Consider the following 20,526-nt stretch of genomic DNA (forward strand, 5'->3'; position numbering starts at 1 on the left):
ATAGTGTATCCTTTGGGGAAACTATCCACTGTCTCTGAAGATAAAACTCTCTAAGACCTTACTTTTAGCATCACATTTATTCTTGTCAGTCTTTTATCCTCATTACCTAAGCAGATTGGACTTTTTCAAGTGTCACAGACAGTCTAGGTGATAATGTAAGCAGTAGGGTAGAAATTTCAGACAATGCAAGCGGAGAGGGATCAGCTTCATGTAGCCTTCACTAACATTCATCATTAAATGGGATAAGGAAATTATGCCATTAGCACTTGATGATTTCAAGGTCTTCTAGTGTTTTTAGTGGTAATTTGGCACCAAGTCTTGACCCTCTTCTCAATCCTGCCCATTTGTCTGAACAGGGGAGCCAATAGTGAATAATTAGCAAAAATCCTTACATAAGCATCCACTGCAATAAAGCATCTCAGAGCTAACATTTTAAGTGTTCTCCCTTCAGTGAGTCATTTGTAACTTCACAAGCTTGATGGCCATTTTGATTAAATCCAAATAGGACAGATTTTGATGAAGAATAGCTTTCTTTTTTTTTCTTTTTCCTTTTTATTGATTCTCTTGCTTTAGAGTTTTCTTTCTGAGGTTTCAAAACCAATACCTGCCACAATTCTAAAGCAAACATTTTATTTGGCTAATTCATTTAACCAAATAGTTTGTCTTTCCAATTTAGCTAAGGCAACAAAAATCAGGATTTAGCCCATATAGTATACCCATGAAGACATGGTCTGTGTTCTTCATCACTAAAGCTTTCACCTCAAAGAAATTCTTACTGCCTTATTTACATTCATAGCATGTGAATTCTCATCAGAATAATGGATATTTCAGTCATTGATAAGGTATATTGGTTGGTCACCAATTATCAAGTCCTCATACAAAGCCTGACCATATACAAACCCCTCAGACCAAGTATTCTTCCTGTAGTTCAACATATGGCAACTTAAGGCAGTTCCAAATTGAAATCCATTTCAGATGCCAGGTAGATCAGCCCAGAACAAATTTAATCTCAGTATCATCTTGGCATCTGGGTTATGTTTGTTAATTGTTATCTCTTATTCAGCAACAGTAATTCTAAAAGATACATTTAATGGTAGCAGCAGCAAATAGTTATCAGTAAAACTTCTCTCTTCCAATAATTATGTCCCACCTTCCTTTCTACTACCTTTTGATAACCTAAAATGACATTTTGCAGTGGAAAGAACATATGATTTGTCATCAGCAGACCCAAACTCCAATTTGTTCTTTGCCAGTACTTGGTAAATCTTAGTACTTGCTACAGGTGTGACCACGACCAAGCCATTTAACTTCTTTAGGCCTGTTTTCTCAATTGTAAAATGAGTAGGTTGGACTACATGAAATCAAAGTTCCTTTCCAATGCTAAATCTATAATTGTGTAATCTTAGGCATTGGCTCCTTCTTCCTTGCTGAAAATAGAGCAGTGTCCTAGCATTATCAACTCTCTCATTGTCACATTCCACGCCTTCTTTTGACTTGCAGGGTTTTTTTCCCCTACAGAAGAAGAGCTAAAACAAAAAACAAATATGCGTGTGAATATATATGTATATTTGTATATTTATCAATATGCATATATATGCACCAACATGCACATTTATATGTATATATGGAAGTTGTTCTTTTACCAACATCCTCTCACTAGAAAGCCCATAATATAATTTTAAGGTGTTAATGAGATGTTTATGTCTAAAAATGTGACCTTAACTAGTGATATCTTAATGTGAGGTAAATAAATTCCTGATTGTGTCAAGAAAGGAAAAATGTGATTGGTTCAGTTAAAAAAAAAAAACTTAGCTATACCCTGTGGGCTTTAAATAGCTAAGCCAGAAAGACAGAGTGAAATTCTGAGGGAGTTGTCACAAGGTACAAAAAAACGTAGCAAATGATCAATAGGTAGGAACTCTAAGGAGATTGTGCAGTCTAGTTGAATAGTTAGGATATATATCAGTAATGACAATGAATGTGATACATGTTCAATAAATGGTAAAAAAAAAAAAAACAGTGGACCTCAAAATGTGGAGACCTTACTTTTTTGCCATGACAGGACCCCAAGGATAGTGTGAATTACCAAAAGGAAGGTTAGAAGATGGGTTGCATCCCACTCTTCCTAAGTTAACCAATTCTGGCACTTATCTCCAATACAAATATAATTAACCTTAACTAATTTTTTCTTATTCTCTCTACCTTGCCCATTCTTTTCACATTTATTCAAGTTCCCAGTCTCCCTGTTTCTGTAACTGTTGTCAGGCCTTAAAAGTTATTCCCACTCCCGTCCCCTTAACAGCAAAAGTGCAAATATCACTGGAAAAATCCTTCCCTCTCTAACTTCTGCATACCCACTCTTTGCCCCTTCAGGTAACCTTATGTATATAGCCAGGATTCCTTAGTGGGTGGACCTTGACTCACCTGTCACTAGTCCATTAGAGTCCTTTCCTTTCCTTTTTATTTTGGGTGGGTCAGAGAAAGTCCCACATTATGAGGAGATGTAGATGGGTGGTGATTTCCAATTTCCCTTTCAAGCATGTCCCTTTTCCTCTTTTTGGCATGGGTACCACCATCTTCCCAGTCACCCAGGTATTTGACTTTGGAGTTATCCTCAAGTCATTACTTTCATTCTACTCCACATAATCCACACAGTTAACAAATCTTGTCATATCTATCTTTCCAGCCTTTCTCACATCCTTTCCCACTTCTCCACATCACAGGGTTTCCATGCTATTTCAATCATTTAATACTTCTTGCCTGAACTATTGCCATGACATCCTAATGGGTTTCCATGTCCAAAGGCTCAACATTCTAAAACATCCTCCACACACAGCTGCCTAAGTTATGTTTCTAAAGCATGTGTCTGATCATGTCACATACCTACTACATAAACTCCAGTAGCTCCTTACTGAATAGAGGATCAAATAAAAATACCTCAATTTTAGATTTAAGCCCTTTACAACCAGGTCCCAACCTACCACTTTATGTTTACTATGTCATATTCATATTCCTAAATTCTAACATCTAACCAAACTCTTCTTCTGTTATTCCTCATATTCATACGAAATACAATTGAAGTATGGAAACATGGATAGTAATTTAAAGTATATCATCACTGAGTATTATTTATCTTTTTCAGCAGAACCACAAAAGTAAGAGGAAAGGATTTATAGTGAAAGCTTTCTGCTCAGTTGAAATCAGAGACAATTAACTTTTGCCTGTTATTTTTTACATTGTGTTCTACACAGAGAAACATGACTCCTTCTGAAAAACGCTTATATTTTCTGACTGTTATGACTTATTATTTCATTGTTGTATGGTCTACCTTTCATCTTAAGGAAAAGAAATTCACCTGTTTGGCTAAATAGATTGATAAAATTAATTGAATGATTAATTACCAACAAAAAAAGGATTCTTTTCAAATCTTCCTCGTCTCCCAGGACACAGATTTTTAGAATATAATAAAGCATATACAATCACATTGTTTTCACCAAATATTTTTGCTAATAATATTTTTGGTGAGAGCATAAAGAGGCTTTATACCATTAAGAAATAAAATAGTATATCTTTTTCAGCTTTATCTCATCCTTTTCGGTTTCCTTTTTTGTATATGTTTTATAGGGTATACAATATATTAACATAGTATAATATATCTATATAATTTATAAATAAGTATTCATGTATTAGAAATTCATTTTCAAAAAGTTTTATTGATTATAGTATCTGATTAAAAAAATCATTGGTGTAGAAAATGTATAACATATGTTTACATGACTCTTTTAATGTCTTCTCAAAGGTATATGTTAGAGGCAACACATGGACTTTTAGAGCCTGGCAGTAGCAATAAACCAGCCTAGAAATAATCTCAGGAAGCCCAAGGTCAACATGATCCAAGACATTGGTAGGGGGTTAGGCAAGAGCAAAAGTTTGGAAGACTATGATTGATCAAATACAGAGCAGTTAAGAGATCTAAGCAAAAGGTGGTGTCAGGAAATTCAGTCTATATGGTATAATGCAACATTAATGGAGAAGAGGAAGGACAGCTAGGAGATATGGTGGTTAGAGCCTAGATTCAAGAAAGCTCGTTTTTCTGAGTTCAAATCTGACCTTAGCTAATTAGTACCTATAAGACCCTGGGCAAGTCACTTAACTCTCTTTGCCTCAATTTCCTCATCTGTAAAATGAACTGGAGAAGGAAATGGCAACCTACTCCAGTATCTTTGCCAAGAAAACCTCAAATAGGCTCACAAAGAGTCAGACAGAAGAGAAATGACTGAACAAATGTGGAAAAGGAGGCTCAGGTAGTCCACAGTTAGCTACAGGTTAGAATGGAAAGGTAAGCTCCAATAAATAGCACAGAACCTTTGAAATTTGAAGGAACTGCTGGCCTAATAAGAGTTTCCAGGCTGCTAAGGCTGTTTATTCCCAGGGAGTTGGTTGAGGATTGGCTATCAGCTCCATCCAGTTCAAAACAACCTCTTTTATGTGAGGGGCCCTTTTTATTGGTCACTTTACCTTCATTATTTAGGTCTGAAGTAAAACCAATACATATTCTGAGTAATCTACATTGAACTTCTAGGAGTCCTGTATCAAATAGTGGATAAAGTACTAGACTTGGAAACAGGAAGTCTTGGTTTCAAAACCTGTTGCAGGTCTTTAATAGCTCTGCTTCCCTGGCCAAGTCACTTAACTTCTGGCCTCAGTTTCTTCCTCTCTAAAATGAAGAGGTTGAACTTGATGATTTTGCATGTTCCTTCCAACTCAAAATCTCTAATTTTATGATTCTATGATGTTCTTGTGTCATAGATGGCTTTGGTGTTCCTTCCACTCACACTGGCAGGTCTGGTCCATAACTGGTGGCTGACTACTGCTTCCTTCATATTTCTTTTTTTTTTTTTTTGGAGGGGGGAAGGTAGGGCAATTGGGGTTAAGTGACTTGCCCAAGGTCACACGGCTAGCAAGTGTTAAGCATCTGAGGCCATATTTGAACTCAGGTCCCCCTGACTCCAGGAGCAGTGCTCTATTCACTGCATCACCCAGCTGCCCTCCTTCCTTCATATTTCTTTTTTTTTTTTTAGTGCTTTATTGACTTCTGATTTACATCATTCGTTTCTGCCAGATTTTGAGTTAAAATTTTCTCCCCGTTTTTCCCCTACCCACTGCACCAAAATAGCAGTCCCACAGGATATCCCCTCCAATCTACTCTCTCCCATATTTTCTCCCATACCCCTTTCTATTTTTCCAGTGGATCTCTATGCCTCAGTGCCTGTATATCTTATTTCCCAATTACATGTAAGATGGTATTAATAATAGTGTGTATATATATACACACACACACATATATATACACATATATATATATATATGTACACATATATATGAATATTTGATTTTAAAACTTTCAATTCCAGATTCATTCCCGTCCTTCCTTGTCACCCACCCTTACTGGGAATATAAGCAGTTCAGTATAGGTTGTACATGTGTGGCTAATGCAAAACAATAACATAGTAGATATATTGTAAAAGACTGACTATATTTCCCTCCCTCCTATCACACCTCCCACTTGTTCTATTCTCTACTTTGATCCCATCTATTTTCAAAAGTGAGTGCTTCCAACTTCCCTCCCCCCAAGCGTACCCTCCCTTCCCTCATCCCCCCTCTCATCCCCTTCCCCCTCTATTCTCCTGGAGTGTGAGATACCCTATTTAGTGTGTATTTCACTCCCTCCTCAAGCCAAATTCAATGGGAATAAGGTTGACCCATTCCCTTTTGCCTTCCTATTCTTGCCCTCCATTGTAACCATTTTCCCTTGCCTTTTCTGTATGAGATAGTTTACCCCAATCTGTCTCTCCCCATCTCCTCTCATTATATTCCTCTCACCTCACCTTTCACCTTTTAAGTATCATTCCTTCCTGTTAAATTGGTCCTGTGCCCTCTATCTATGTATACCTGTAAACATATATACACACATTCATATGCCCATATACCCTCATATATAGACAAATATATATATATATATATTTCTAATCCCTTCAACTACTGAGAAAAGTTTCATAAGTTACAATTATTGTTTTTCCATGTAGGGATGTTAATAGTTCAACTTTGATAAGTTCCTTATGATTCCTTTTCCCTGTTTACCTTCTCACGCTTCTCTTGCTTCTTGTATCTGAATGTCAAATTTTCTATTCAACTCTGGTTTTTTTCAGCAAGAATGCTTGAAAGTCCTCTATTCCACTGAATGACCATATTTTCCCCTGAAACATGATACTCAGTTTTGCTGGGTAGGTGACTCTTGCTTTTAATCCCAGCTCCTTTGCCCTCCGGAATATCATGTTCCAAGCCCTTCGATCCCTCAGTGTAGAAGCTACCAGATCCTGGGTTATCCTGATTGTGTTTCCACAATATTCAAATTGTTTCTTCCTGGCTGCTTGTAATATTCTCTCCTTAATCTGGGAATTCCAGAACCTGGCTATAATATTCCTAGGAGTTTTCTTTTTGGGATCTTTTTCAGGAGGTGATCGGTGGATTCTTTCAACCTCTATTTTGCCCTCTGGTACTAAAACATCACGGCAGTTTTCTTTGAGAACTTCCTGGAGGATGATTTATAGGTTCTTACTTTGATCATGGCTTTCAGGCAGTCCAATAATTTTTAAATTATCTCTCCTGGATCTATTTTCCAGGTCAGTGGTTTTTCCCATGAGATATTTCACATTGCCTTCTATTCTTTCATTTGTTTGGATCTGTTTAACAGCATCTTGATTTTTCATAAAGTCATTAGCTTCCATTTGCTCCAATCTAATTCTGAAGCAATGATTGTCATCAGTGAGCTTTTGAGATTCTTTTTCCATCTGGCAAATTTGGCTTTTTAAGGCATTCTTCTTCTCCATTGCCTTTTTGGGCCTCCTTTGCCATTTGAGTCAGTCTGTTTTTTAAGGTATTATTTTCCTCAGTCAGGCTGTTGACTCTCATTTCATAATTTTCTTGCATTGTTATTTCTCTTCCCAATTTTCCCTCTACTTCTCTTATTTGGTTTTCAAAATCTTTGTTAAGTTCCTCTATGGCCTGTAACCAGCTTGTATTTTCCTTTGAAGTTTTTGGTGCAGGAGTTCTGACTTCACTGTTTTCCTCCTGTTCCATGCTTTGCTCCTTTTTGTCCCCAAAATAGGAGTGTATTGTTGGAATCTTCTGTCTGCTTTGTTTCCTTTGCCTGCTCATTTTGCCACTCAATTACTTGACTTTTGGGCTTTTTGCCACAGCAGGACTCTGCCACCAGACAGGGGAGCTTTCGTCCCAAACGCTGGAGTTTTCTCAGCTGCCAGAGGTATTAGATGGGTTCCCTCTTTGAGGTCTCCACACCCTCTGGCAAGCTGGACACACACCCCAGAACCTCCACCCTAGGCTGCAATCCAGATCCGAGCAAGTTAAAGCAAGAGCAATTACCCCTCAGACTGGTGCTTGGTCCCCCTACACTCTGCAGGCTAGGAGCTGAAGCTGCCACATGGCACTGGCTGGCTGTGCCGCGTCTCAGAGGCTTTTCGCCCTGGGGGCAAAAGCCACGCACTCCCACTTACTGGTCACAAACTCCAGACTGTACTGACCTCTTGCTTTGTCCTTTGTGTCTATGTGTTGATAAATCTGGAAACGGCCACAGCTGCTGCTGATCTGAAGTCCCTCTGGCAGGTGGCTGGTCAGGCCCGCCCTTGGGCTAAAGCCTCGGTATGGGGCTGGCCTCGGCTCCCAGAATGTGCTGGATTCCTGCTGGCCTGCCAGGCTGTCTTCAGTGGGAGGTTAGCTTCTCCGTGTCATTTTGTGGGTGCTGCAGCTCCAAAGTTTGTTTAGAGTCCCCTTTTTACATGGATTGGGAGGGTAGAAGCTGGAGCTGCGGGAAGGACATGATTCCACTCCACCATCTTGGCTCCGCCCCCTCCTTCCTTCATATTTCTGAAGATAACCCTGAATGGTTAGGGTTTTTCTTTAGCTTGATAGCACATGTGCCCTTACTAGTGTGCTCCCCTCACTGATTTTCAGTGGATATCAATTATCCAATCAGACAATTAACTTTGAGAAAAGAAAGTTTACTATAAAGTATGCTCTCCATAAATTCTCTCACAAGTATACACAGAGTCCAGACACAAGTGGGCTTAAGGTTTGAGCATATGTCATAAAGGGATAGTTCACAGTTTTATAATCCTTCATGGAGTCCTCATGATCTTCCCTTTAACTGCTGTGCTCAAGCTTTCTGCTGGGCTTCTTGTCAAATCCTAAACTTGTTCTTTGCTCAATGTGTCACATTTGTCCTCAGCTCCCATTGATGACACTGCCATTATTTGTTTCAGGGACACTCCAAAGGCACCGGGGTGGGGGTGGGGGGTTCAAAGTCCTCCAACCTTTCAAAGTTCATGTGATCAGCTTCTGGGCAAAAATAAATGGAGCCAAAGGGTCTTCTCTTCCCAAACCTTGTCTTACCCTTCCAGGTGACTTCCTCTGGGGCTTATTTGGACTGTATTCTTCCCTGGGCTTACCTGCTTCTGGAATACTCTGTTTCAAATTGGGTCATCATTTTATACAAGCCTCACAGGATGTGATATAGTCTTCTCAAACAGCAACTGCACCTTTCTGTATAGTATCATTTCATTTTGCATAATGGTTTTCAGTATTTCCAAAGAATCAAAAGACTTTTCCCACCTATTTTTTGCCTTTGATTCATTGATTCTATTAGAAGTATTTTAAACTAATTAAGGTAATTACTTAAAAGTGGAATGGGGATGTTTTATTGATTTATTGAAGCCTTGCCCTTACACTATGTTACATGGATGTGCTACTTCCATGGAAGTTGGCTTTCCTATGTGCAGTAGAAAAGGGAAAAAAAGATAATGGAAGCGGCAATCTTTTGAATTAGAAACAATGTTCTAAATGAAACATCTTCCAACTTATTTTCTAAAAAGAGATATTACATAGTAAGTGTGTCAGAATGGAAGCTTATTTGTTCCTTTTATCCATGATAAATACATTTGACACTTTTCTTCATTTATAATCTTCAACATCATTGCATGGTAGAATGAGGAAATGTTGCTTCTGAATTCCTACAGGAATCTCATCTTTTGCTGGATTTATTACATATCAACTTTTTTTTTAATAGAAGCAAGTTCTTTGGAAAGCTCCCCCATGACAAACAATCAAACCCTGATTTTATGCTTTCATTCTCAGCACTTCTACCACTTTTACTTGAGAAGCTGAAGGAAAATATTGTGTTGATCAGTCTACAACCTGCCCAGAAACCACACTGATTTTAAAGAATGCAGCTTAACTCTGGAATCACCCAGCTCTAATTAAGCATGTGCTTTTCTGGTTTTCTAAAAATCGTGACATGGAAAGATTGGACACCCAGGCAATGTTCATCAAAAGCTCATTAGTCCTAATGTCAGCTCTGATGCATGTTCAGAAATGTGACATTGAATAAGCTGCTCTAACCTCTGGTCTCTTAGTTCCCTTAATGTATGGTGGGAGGACCCTATTCAGAGGGGTATGAGAAGAAAGAGCTTAGAAATCATTATTTCTGTCTATAGCTTCTAAGGAAATGTGTGGCTCAGCACTTCTGATAGATCATGGTGCAAATGAGGCCAAGCTTACAGGTTTGCTCTCTCTCTAGGCTATTTAGTTCTGTTCTGCTCCATAGACTGTGCTTCTAACCCCATACATCCATCTCAAAAAAAAAAAAAAACATGCCATTGGTCACTGGAGGGCAGAGGGATTGGTCTATATGTTGTAAACAGATCTGACCAAATTCAGCAACATTAATAAAAAAATTGAAAGCACCTGATTTACTGGAAAAAAAAGTTTATTATCACAGTCTTCATATAGAGAAAGCACATTACTGCAGAAATAAAGGATGTCAGTGTTTAGTGGAATATTTGCTGCAAAGAAGTAAGCTGAAATAGAAAATCAGAGAGGCAGCTAGAGACATGGGTTACGCAAAACAAATAAGTAGTCTAAATGCACTAACTCTATGTGAGAATTTACTTTAAAGGATGTAATTTCTAAAACCACAATGTTAACTTTTAATGAATAATGCAAAGGAGGTGATAAACTGCTTCTCTTTTTTTCTTTAATGACCACTTTTCTTTCTCTCTTTTGTTTCAGAACCCAGTGATAGGCCCCCAGTTCTGTTGATCACAAATTATGAAACAATTGAGGTATTGTATCTCAATGGAAGCAAAGTGGCAGCCCTGAGTTCAGGGAAAGGAAAGGAAATTCACACTTTGGATTTTATTTATAACGAGGATAGAATTTGTTGGATTGAGTCAAGAGAATCTTCAAATCAGCTGAAATGTACCCAGATAACAAAAACTGGACAATTAACAGATGAATGGATAATCAACATTCTTCAATCCCTCCACAGTAAGTGTTTTAATTCAGATTGCCTGTCATCCCTTGTGGATTTCTTTTGCAGACCAAAATATTCCCAAATCTCCCTGCTTGATTGAAAACTGTCAGAGATTTCATACTTTCCAATATTTTGTGTATTTTCAGTTTCAGTATTTAAACTTTCTATGGAGATAATTATTGAATTGATGATACTGATTCCTTTCTCAATGCACTGCAATCAATGCTGGCTGCTTGGGTGTTTTGTTTCCATAGGCTGCAAGCATGGTGTGTGGTGGTAGCCAAGGGAGGATACAGAAAACAGAAAGTCAGCAAAGGACATAGGCTTGTGGATTATGTGCCATCCCATTGTCGTGTCTTATAAAATTCTTTGAAGACAATTAGGTTTAAATTACAGTATGCTAATTAATGACACCTATCTAAGATTGTTACATTTTAGAGTAACAGAGCTTTTGTAAATTTCAGTTCTAACAGCCCTGAAGAGTTGTGTTATATGTGGCACATCTCTCACTTTTTGGAATAGATGAAACAGCAACCATCTTCACATTATTATAACCTGCGGCCTTTGTGGGGAAATACTTCTGGGTGTGCACATGTGTGTAGCTAATTAAATTTATGCTTAGTATACATTTCTCAAGTGCATACATACACACACTTAATTAAATTTTACTTTCAGCTCCTAATTCTCACCCTCTCCTCAACCCATTGAGAAGGCAGAAAACATGATGCCCTTATACATATGAGGTCATGCCAAACATGGTTCCATATCCCAGTACATACATGCATATTCATATATATATATAATATGTATATACACACATAAGACACACATATATACATGTTATTCACAATATAGTTCCACATCCCAGTAAATACATGCATATTCATATACATATATAATATGTATACACACACACATAATACACACATACATACATGTTATTCACACATACACATATAGAGTAATGCCTTCAAAAATATTCATGGGAATTTTCACAGCATTTCTTTACATTATAATTTGCTACAAAGCATGACATTACTAATTCATTGGATATAAAAATCTGTAGAATAATAAGAAGGAAAAACATTCCCAATCAAATGGAGGGAAGAGACAAAAACCAGACAGTGCTATGTTAACATTATGTAAAATTTTCAAGTCTGGGAAGTTTGGTGGTTTAGAATCAATGATTTTGTCTTATTAAGGGTTTGGAGGCACAATCAATGAAAGGGGAGAATTGATGAAGTTAATGATTCCCATCAAATATAGAGAAACAAAATTATGTAATATCCAATGAGTGATTTAGGTGGATTTAATAATACATTTGTGAAAAAATGAGAAAATAGGGGATTTAAAGTCTTAATTGAATACATTTTTATGTGAATAGAAAAGAAAGATTTCATCACAATATAATTAAAAGCTTTGGAGGTCCTCTTAGCATAGCTAAAATAATTGACAAGTCCTTAACTGTGACAATGGGTCATAAATTCCCTAGGCTGTTAACTATGATTGATATTTCAAAAAGGATATAGAGAGACTGTCATAGAAAATAGTAAATAACAGAATAGCAGTAGAGAAAGCTACTGGAGGGCTCCTTCACTGTGTGAATGTCATAGACATTAGCCCCAGGCAGATGTTAGAGTCCTAGAGCTGATAACACTACCAATTAATTATTCAACACAAGCCCAGTCCTATTCATATAAGATAATTCCTTAGCCAATACCATTGCAGTTGACCCAGCCCTATTCAATGCAAGACAGATGGGTGGCTATTACAATAAAAAATATTTCCAGGAAAAGGCATCTCAAACCTGTAAACAAACTATTCCCTTGTTAATATGCTTCATGATAGGAATAAGCCTTTTCAAAATACATATTTCTACTCATAAGCAAACTATATCTCCTTTAAAATGTTATATATAGCATATATAACCATATATCACTGAAATTATGACTTAGATCTGTGTTTCACTTATGAAAGAGTTATTTATAAGACTTTTTAATTAAACTTTTTGACTAAATAGTTTGTAAAACTGAATAGTTAATTTTAATTGAAAAAATAATGTAATGAACATTTTTTAATTGGAATAAATTATTTTTTGTCCGTGTCATCTTTAAATTGTATAATTTTCTCAGTTACTTTGGGTAAAAATGTAAAAAAAAACATGGAAATAATTTAATGAAGGGAGTGGGGCAGGGCTATGTGTGAGGTGGGCTCCCCCATCATTGTTCATAAAACAAGTATTTTATTGAGAGACAAAAATAGCTGTATTTTTATATTATGAGCTATGCAGCCAAGATAACAATTCTTGAATTGATGATAAATTTGGATATTCCTTCCATAAATGATGACTTAAAATCTCCATCACACTGCATTAGCAAAAATAATGAACTGATTGAAGTCAGCTTGAATATTTGTCATTTTTCTTCACTCTTCCAAAGATTATCTCTTGGACTTTTTTCCATTTATTTTTAGTTCATCTACTCTGAATTTTCACAAAGAGTTGATTTCTTTTAAGAAGAAATACATATTGCCAGATATAGTGGTAGAGATGTGTGTTACTGCTTTATATGTGTTTAAAGCTCTTTAAAGGATAGTTATAACCCATACTTCTAGACTTTTTCACATCATCATCATGCTCATTCTCCAAGGAAGAGGCAAACTGGCTCAAAGATATAGAGACAGAAAATAGACTGTTGTGTGTTGGAGAAAACAAATATATCAGTGTAGCTGGATCATAGAGTACATGGAAGTAAGAAACTAATGTGTAAGAAGAATGGAAAGTTAGGAAGTATTCAACCAAATCATAATCTTTAAATGGTAAATGGCAGTTTATATTTGATCCTATTTAATAAGCAGATATCATGGTCAGAGATAATAGAGAATAAAAGATATAATACTAAAGAATTATCATCAAAAAATGAAACAAAATTTGACAACAAATTTCGTCATGCACAATGATAGCAATGAAACAATGTACCAAAACTTTTGAGAATCAGTCTTTACAGGAAAATTTATATTTCCATATATTTTTATCAATAAGAGAAAAAAACAGAGATTGTAGATGCAACTAAACAAACAAAAAAAAGCTCCAAAAAAAGCTCCAAGAAGTAACACACACACACACACACACACACACAAATATAAATCATGAAAATCCAAAAAGAAATTGAGTTGACAATAAAAACACACAACTCTTGAATTAATAGATTATTAAGGAGTTATTGTTTGGAGAAGACTAATAAAGTAGAAAACCATTAACTAGCATGAATTTTAAAAAGAGAAGAAAACTGAATCAACATAAATGAAAATTTAAAATGATAATCCAAATTTGATAGGTAAATAAAGGAAATTATTAGAAATAATTATGGGGCAGCTAGGTGGCACAGTGAATAGAGTGCTGGCCCTGAAGTCAGGAAAACCTGAGTGCAAATCCAGCCTCAGACACTTAACATTTACTAGCCATGTGACCTTGGGCAAGTCACAACCCCGATTGCCCTCCAAAAAGGAAAACAAAAACAAAACAAACAAACAAAAAAAACTGATACAAAAATTGAGCAAACAATTAATAAACTAAGAAATAAAACAGTCCCAGGCCAACTGGAATTCAATCAAATTTAAGTAACAATTACCTAAAAAAAAAATGAGTCAACTATTGCCAAAGATTTTCTCTGCATATATTGACACAAATGTGACTTTTACTGATATATTCCATTATATTTATAGTTTTCTTTATATTAAGCCATTTTTGCATTCTTGATATAGTCATGTAGTTGGTCAACTGGCATTTTATTTTATTTTTAATAGTATTTTATTTTTTCCCCAATTACATGTGAAGAGAATTTTTAGCCTTCATTTTTGCAAGACGTTGAGTTCCAAATTTTTCTCCCTCCTTTCCCTCCCCTCTACTCTTCTAAAAATGGTAAGCAATTCGATATGTTATACATGTGCTATCATATGAAACATATTTCCTAATGACTAATGTGACCAATATGAGTCACAGTTGTGAAAGAAGAAACAGATCAAAAGAAAAAAAACTCAAAAAGAATAAAATAAGTGAAAAACATGCTTCAATCTGTATTCAGAGTCTATCAGTTCGTTATCTGGATGTGGATAATATTCTCCTTCAAGGGTCATTTATACTTTTCTTAGATCATTGTGTTGTTGAGAAGAGCCGAGTCATTTATCCTTGGCCCTCATATAATGTTGCTGATACAGTGTACAATATTTTCCTGGTTCTGGTCATTTCACTTTGCATCAGTTCATGCAAGTCTTTCCAGGTTTTTTCTGAAATCTTCTGGTTCATCATTTCTTGTTGCATAATAGTAATCTATTATATTCATATACCACAGCTTATTCAGTCATTCCCTAATTGATGGGTATCATCTCAATTTCCAATATTTTACCACCACAAAAAGGGCTTCTATAAATAATTTTGCACATATAGGTCCTTTTCCCTATATAATGATCTCTTTGGGATATAGACCTAGTAGTGGTTATTGCTGGATCAAAGGGTATGCACTATTTGGTTGCCCTTTAGGAAGAGTTCCAAATTCCTCTACAATATGGTTGGATAAGTTCACAACTCTGTCAACAATTTATTAGTGTCCCAGTTTTCCCACATCCTCTCCTTTTCCTTTTTTGTAACATTAGCCAACCTGATAGGTGTGAGTTGGTAATTCAGATGTTTTAATTTTAGTTTCTCTAATCAAATGTGATTTAGAGCATTTCTTCATATGCCATAGATAGCTTTCATTTCTTCATCTGAAAAGTGCCTGTTCATTTTCTTTAACCATTTATCAACTGGGGAATGACTTGTAGTCTTATAAATTTTACTCAGTTCTCTATATATTAGAAAAAATGAGACCTTTATTAGAGATAACTTGCTGTAAAGATTGTTTCCCAGCTTTCTGTTTTCTTTCTAATCTTGGTTGCAATGGTTTTATTCATACAAAACCTTTCTATTTTAATGAAATCAAAATTATCTATTTTACATTTCATCATATTCTACATCTCTTATTTGGTCATGAATTCTTCCCTTCCTGAAAAATTTGTCAGGCAGACTATTCCTTGCTATTCCATTTTGCTTATGCTTTCATTCTTTGTGTCTAAATCATATACCCATTTTGACCTTGGTATACAGTATGAAATGTTTGTCTGTACCTAGTTTGTGTCCTATTGTTTTCCAGTAGTTTTTGTCAAATGTTGAGTTCTTATCCCAAAGACTGGAGTGTTTGGGTTTATCAAACACTAGGTTACTATGGTCATTGACTACTGTGTCTTGTATAGCTAATCTATTTCACTGATCCACCACTCTATTTCTTAGCTGGTACCAAATAGTTCTGATGATTACTGCTTTATAATATAGTTTGAGATCTGGTATTGCTAAGCTACCTTCCTTTGAATTTTTTTTCTGTCAATTCCCTTGATAATTTTTTTTTACCTGTCATTCTTCCAAATGAATTTTTTTGTTATTTTTTTCTAGCTCTATCAAACAATTTTCAGTAGTTTGATTGGTACAGCACTGAATAAGCAAATTAGTTTCAGCAGGATTGTATTTTTATTATATTGACTCAGCCTACTAATAAAAAATTGATAGTTGTCCAATTGTTTAAATATGACTTTATTTGTATGAAAGGTATCTTGTAATTGCATTCATATAGTTGCTGTGTTTGTCTTGGTAGGTAGACTTCCCAGTATTTTATAATGTTTTCAATTCTTTTCAATGGAATTTCTCTTTCTATGTCTTATTGAAAGGCTTTGTTGGGCATATAAAGAAATGCTGATGATTTATGTGGGTTTATCTCATATCCTGCAGCTTTGCTAAAGTTAATTATTTCAAATAATTTTTAGTTGATTCTCTAGAGTCCTCCAAGTATACCATCATATAGTCTACAAAGAGTTTTGTTTTCTCATTGCCTATTCTAATTCCTTCCAATTATTTTTCTTCTCTTATTGGTACAGGTAACATTTCTTTTTTAAATTTAAATTCCTTCATTTACTTTTAGCTTACAACATTCAGTTCCACAATCCCTTGAGTTTCAAATTTTCTCCCCCTAACTCTCTTCCCCCTCCCCACCCCCATGGCAGCATGTAATCAAATATAGTTTCTACAAATACCTTCACATTGAACATTAGTCAAGTTATAAAGAAGGATTATAACCAATGGGGTGAACAATGAGAAAGAGGAAATAAAATAAAACAAAACCCAAATGACAGAGAGCAAGTAGTTTGCTTTGTGATGATGGACATCTTTCTTCACCCCTCTCTTATTGGGAAGGCTTCTAGCTTATCCCCATTACAGATAATTCTTGCTGATGGTTTTAGATAGATACCACTTATTACTCTGAGGAAACCTCCCTTTATTCCTAAACTCTCTAGTGGTTTTAATAGGAATGGGTTCTGTATTTTGTCAGAAGGTTTTTCAGCATCTATTGAGATAATCATATGATTTCATTTGATTTTGTTTTTGATATGGTCAATTATGTTGGTTATATTTCAAATGTTGAACCTAATACTAATTTTCCTAATATTGTTCCTGCATTCCTGATATAAATCCCACAAGATCTCAAACAATATTATAAAGCAGTAGTCATTAAAACTATCTGGCACTACCTAAGAAATAGAGTGGTAAATCAGTGGAATAGATTAGCTGTATATAAATCATAGTGTATAATCCTTGTGATATATGGCTGTAATCACATAGCTAGTAGTTTGTCCAAAATTTTTGCACCAATATTCATTATGGAAACAGGTTTATCATTTTTTTTCTCTGTTTTAGCTCTTCCTGGTTAATCTATCAGCACATATTTGCATCTCAAGAGGACTTTGGCAGGACTCCCTTGCCTATTTTCCAAAATAGTTTATATGGTATTGGGATTAGTTGTTCTTTAAATGTTTGGTAGAATTCACTTGTGAACCCATTTGACCCTGGGGACTTTTCCTCAGGGAGTTCATTAATGACTTGTTTAATTTCTTTTTTTTTCTGAGATAGGGTTATTAAGGCATTCTTTTTCCTGATCTGTTAATCTAGGCAATTTATATTTTCGTAAACATTCATCAATTTCACTCATGTTGTCAGATATATTGACATATAATTGGGCAAAATATTTCCTAATGATCACTTTAATTTCTTCTTTTTTGGTAGTGATTCATGCTTTTCATTTTTGATACTGCATATTTGGTTTTCTTTCTCTAAAAACCAAATAACCAATGCTTTATCTATCTTACTGCTTTTTTAATTATTTCACCTCCTAGTTTAATTTATTACCACAATAGCATTTTTTACTTTAATTTTATTAATATCAACTTTGATTTTCAGGATTTCCAATTTAGTGTTAATTGGGGATTTTTAATGAGTAGTTTTTTCTGATTTTTGCAGTTGCATGCCCAATTCCATGATCTGCTCTTTCTTTATTTTGTTGATGTAAGAATTTGGAGAAATAAATTTTCCCTTAAGTACTTCTTTGACTTCATCCCATAAATTATGGCATGTTATCTCACCGTAGTCATTCTGTTTAATGAAATTATTGATTGTTTCTCTGATTTGTTCTTTGACCCACTTACTCCATAGGATTAGATTATATAGTTTCCAATTAATTTTTTAATCTATCTTTTCATTTCCCTTTGTTGAATGTAATTTTTATCACATTAGTTTACAGGAAGAATAGATTTAGCATTTCTGCCTTCCTACATTTAATTTTGAGTTTTTTACACACTAATATAGTCAGTATTTTTTGTAGGTGCCATGTGCTACTGAGAAAAGGTGTATTCCTTTTCATTTCCATTAATTTTTCTCCAAAGTTCTGTTATACCTAATTTTTCAAATATTCCATTTACCTCCTTAGTTTCTTTTTTTTTTAAGCTGGATTTATTGAGTTCTGAGAGGGAACACTTGGTGTATCCCGTTAATACAGTTTTGCTATCTATTTCTTCCTGTAACTCACTTAATTTTTCTTTTAAGAACTTGGATGCTATACCACTTGTTGCATATATGTTTAGTGTTGATGTTGCTTTATTGTCTATGATACCTTTTAGCAAAATGTAGTTTCCTTCCTTATCTCTTTTAATTAGGTCTATCTTTGTCTTTATTTTATTTGAGATCAGGATTGCCATCCCTGCTTTTTTTTCTTTTACTTCAGCTGAAGCATAAGAGACTCTGCTCTTGCCCCTTGCCTTTACTTTGTGTTTGTGTCTCTCTGCTTCAAATGCGTTTCTTGTAAATATCCTGTAGGATTCTGATTTTTGATTCAATCTATCTGCTTCCATTTTGTGGAAGAGTTCATCCCATTCATATTCATAGTTATGATTACAAACTGTATTTCCCTCCATACTATTTTTCCTCCTGTTTGTCCTCTCTCTCCTTTTAGCCTTTCCCTCCTCACCAGTGTTTTGCTTCTGTTTACCACCTCCCCACATTTTCCCACTGTTCTTTCAGTCCCACATCCCTTTACTTAATCTCCTCCCCTCCTAATTCCGTGTTGGATAAGATAGATTTCTATATTCAAGTGATTGCATATATTATTCCCTCTTTGAGCCAATACTTATGAGAATGAGGTTCAAATGATGCCCATCACCACCCTCCCATCTTCCACTCCACTTTAATTGGTCTTTTGTGACTCTTCACATGAAATGATTTACCCCATTCTATCTGTCTCTTCCTTCTCCACCCAGTGTACTTCTCTTTCTCATTCTTTAATTATTTTTATGTCATTTCCTCAAATTCATCTTATATTCATATCCTGTATTTATGTATATTCCTTCTAGCTGTACTATTAGTGACAAAATTTTAAAGAATTACAAGTGTCATCTTTCCATGTGGGGACATAAACAGTTTAGCTCTATTGAATCCTTCATGTTTTATTTTCCCTTTTTAACCTGTTTATGCTTTCCTTGGGTTTTTATATTGCAGATCAAACTTTTGTTTTAATTCTCATTTTCTCCTTTGAAATCAGGGCAGGTAGGTGGTGCAGTGAATAGAGCACCAGCCCAGGAGTCAGGAGGACCTGAGTTCAAATCTGGCCTCAGACACTTAACACTTACTAGCCATGTAACCTTGGGCAAGTCACTTAACCCCAATTGCCCTGCCCTCCCCCCTCCAAAAAAAAAGCCCCCAAAAATGGAAAAAAAAGAAAGCTTGAAATCCTTCTATTTCATTAAATGACTATATCTGTCTTGATGTATTATGTCCAATTTCACTAGATAAGTAATTCTTGGTTTTAGTCCTAGCTTCTTTGCCTTCTGAAACATCACACTCCATGACCTCTAATCTTTTCATGTTACAGTGGCTAAATACTGTGTAGTCACGATTGTGGATCTCTGACATTTGAAATGTTTCTTTCCAGGCAATTGCAGTATTTTTATCTTGACCTGATAGTTCTGAAATCTTGTTGTAATGTTCCTTGGAGTTTTTATTTTGGGATCTCTTTTCTGAGATAATCAGTGAATACTTTCAACGCCTATTTTGCCCTCTGGTTCTAGAATATCAAGATGGTTTTTCCTGATAATTTCTTGAAAGATGCTCTCCAGGTATTACTTTTAATTATGACTTTCAGATACTCCAATGATTCTGACATGGTTTCTCCTGGATCTATTTTCCAGATCACTTGTTTCTCCTCTAAGGTTATTTTACTTTTTCTTCCATTTCTTTCACTTTTTAAAATTGCTTTGATTGATTCTTGATATCTCATAGAAGCATTAGCTTCCACTGGTCCATTGTATTTTCTTTTCTACTTGGCTAATTGTACTTTTTAAAGAGTTGTTTTCTTCTTTCATAATTCTCTTGCATCACTCTCATTTTTTCCCTTATTTTTCTTCTACCTTTCTTATGTGATTTTTTTTTTTTACTTTTGGAGGGCAATTAGGATTAAGTAACTTGCCCAAGGTTACACGGCTAGTTTTTGTGTGTGGTTATTAAGTGTCTGAGGCCGGGACTGACCTTGGGTCCTCCTGACTGTGGGGCCCATGCTTTACTCACTATGCCACCTAGCCACCTGCTCATATGTGATCTTTAAGCTCTTTTATGACCTCTTCTATCAGTTCTTTCTGGGCTTGAGACAACTTCGTGTTTTGACGTGTTTGTCTCCTTCCACGAACTTCCCTGACACCGTAATAATTTCCTGTGGTCAGATTTTTCTTGTTAC

At 35.5% G+C, this 20,526-nt stretch overlaps 1 protein-coding gene across 1 annotated transcript in view; it reads left to right on the top strand.

Annotated features, from left to right (window-relative positions):
* Positions 1–20,526, top strand: part of LOC138145106 (low-density lipoprotein receptor-related protein 1B-like) — a 1,285,961-nt gene that overhangs the window by 1,056,228 nt on the left and 209,207 nt on the right. The window contains exon 6 of the mRNA XM_069066764.1: positions 10,144–10,401. Coding sequence (XP_068922865.1) covers positions 10,144–10,401 — 258 coding nt within the window. The remainder of the gene's footprint in view (positions 1–10,143; positions 10,402–20,526) is intronic.

This window comes from Petaurus breviceps, unplaced genomic scaffold (genome assembly GCF_028583685.1).
Source record: "Petaurus breviceps papuanus isolate PSGF00001 unplaced genomic scaffold, PetGlider_PUasm1.0 90723, whole genome shotgun sequence".
In the NCBI taxonomy this organism is placed as follows: domain Eukaryota; kingdom Metazoa; phylum Chordata; class Mammalia; order Diprotodontia; family Petauridae; genus Petaurus; species Petaurus breviceps.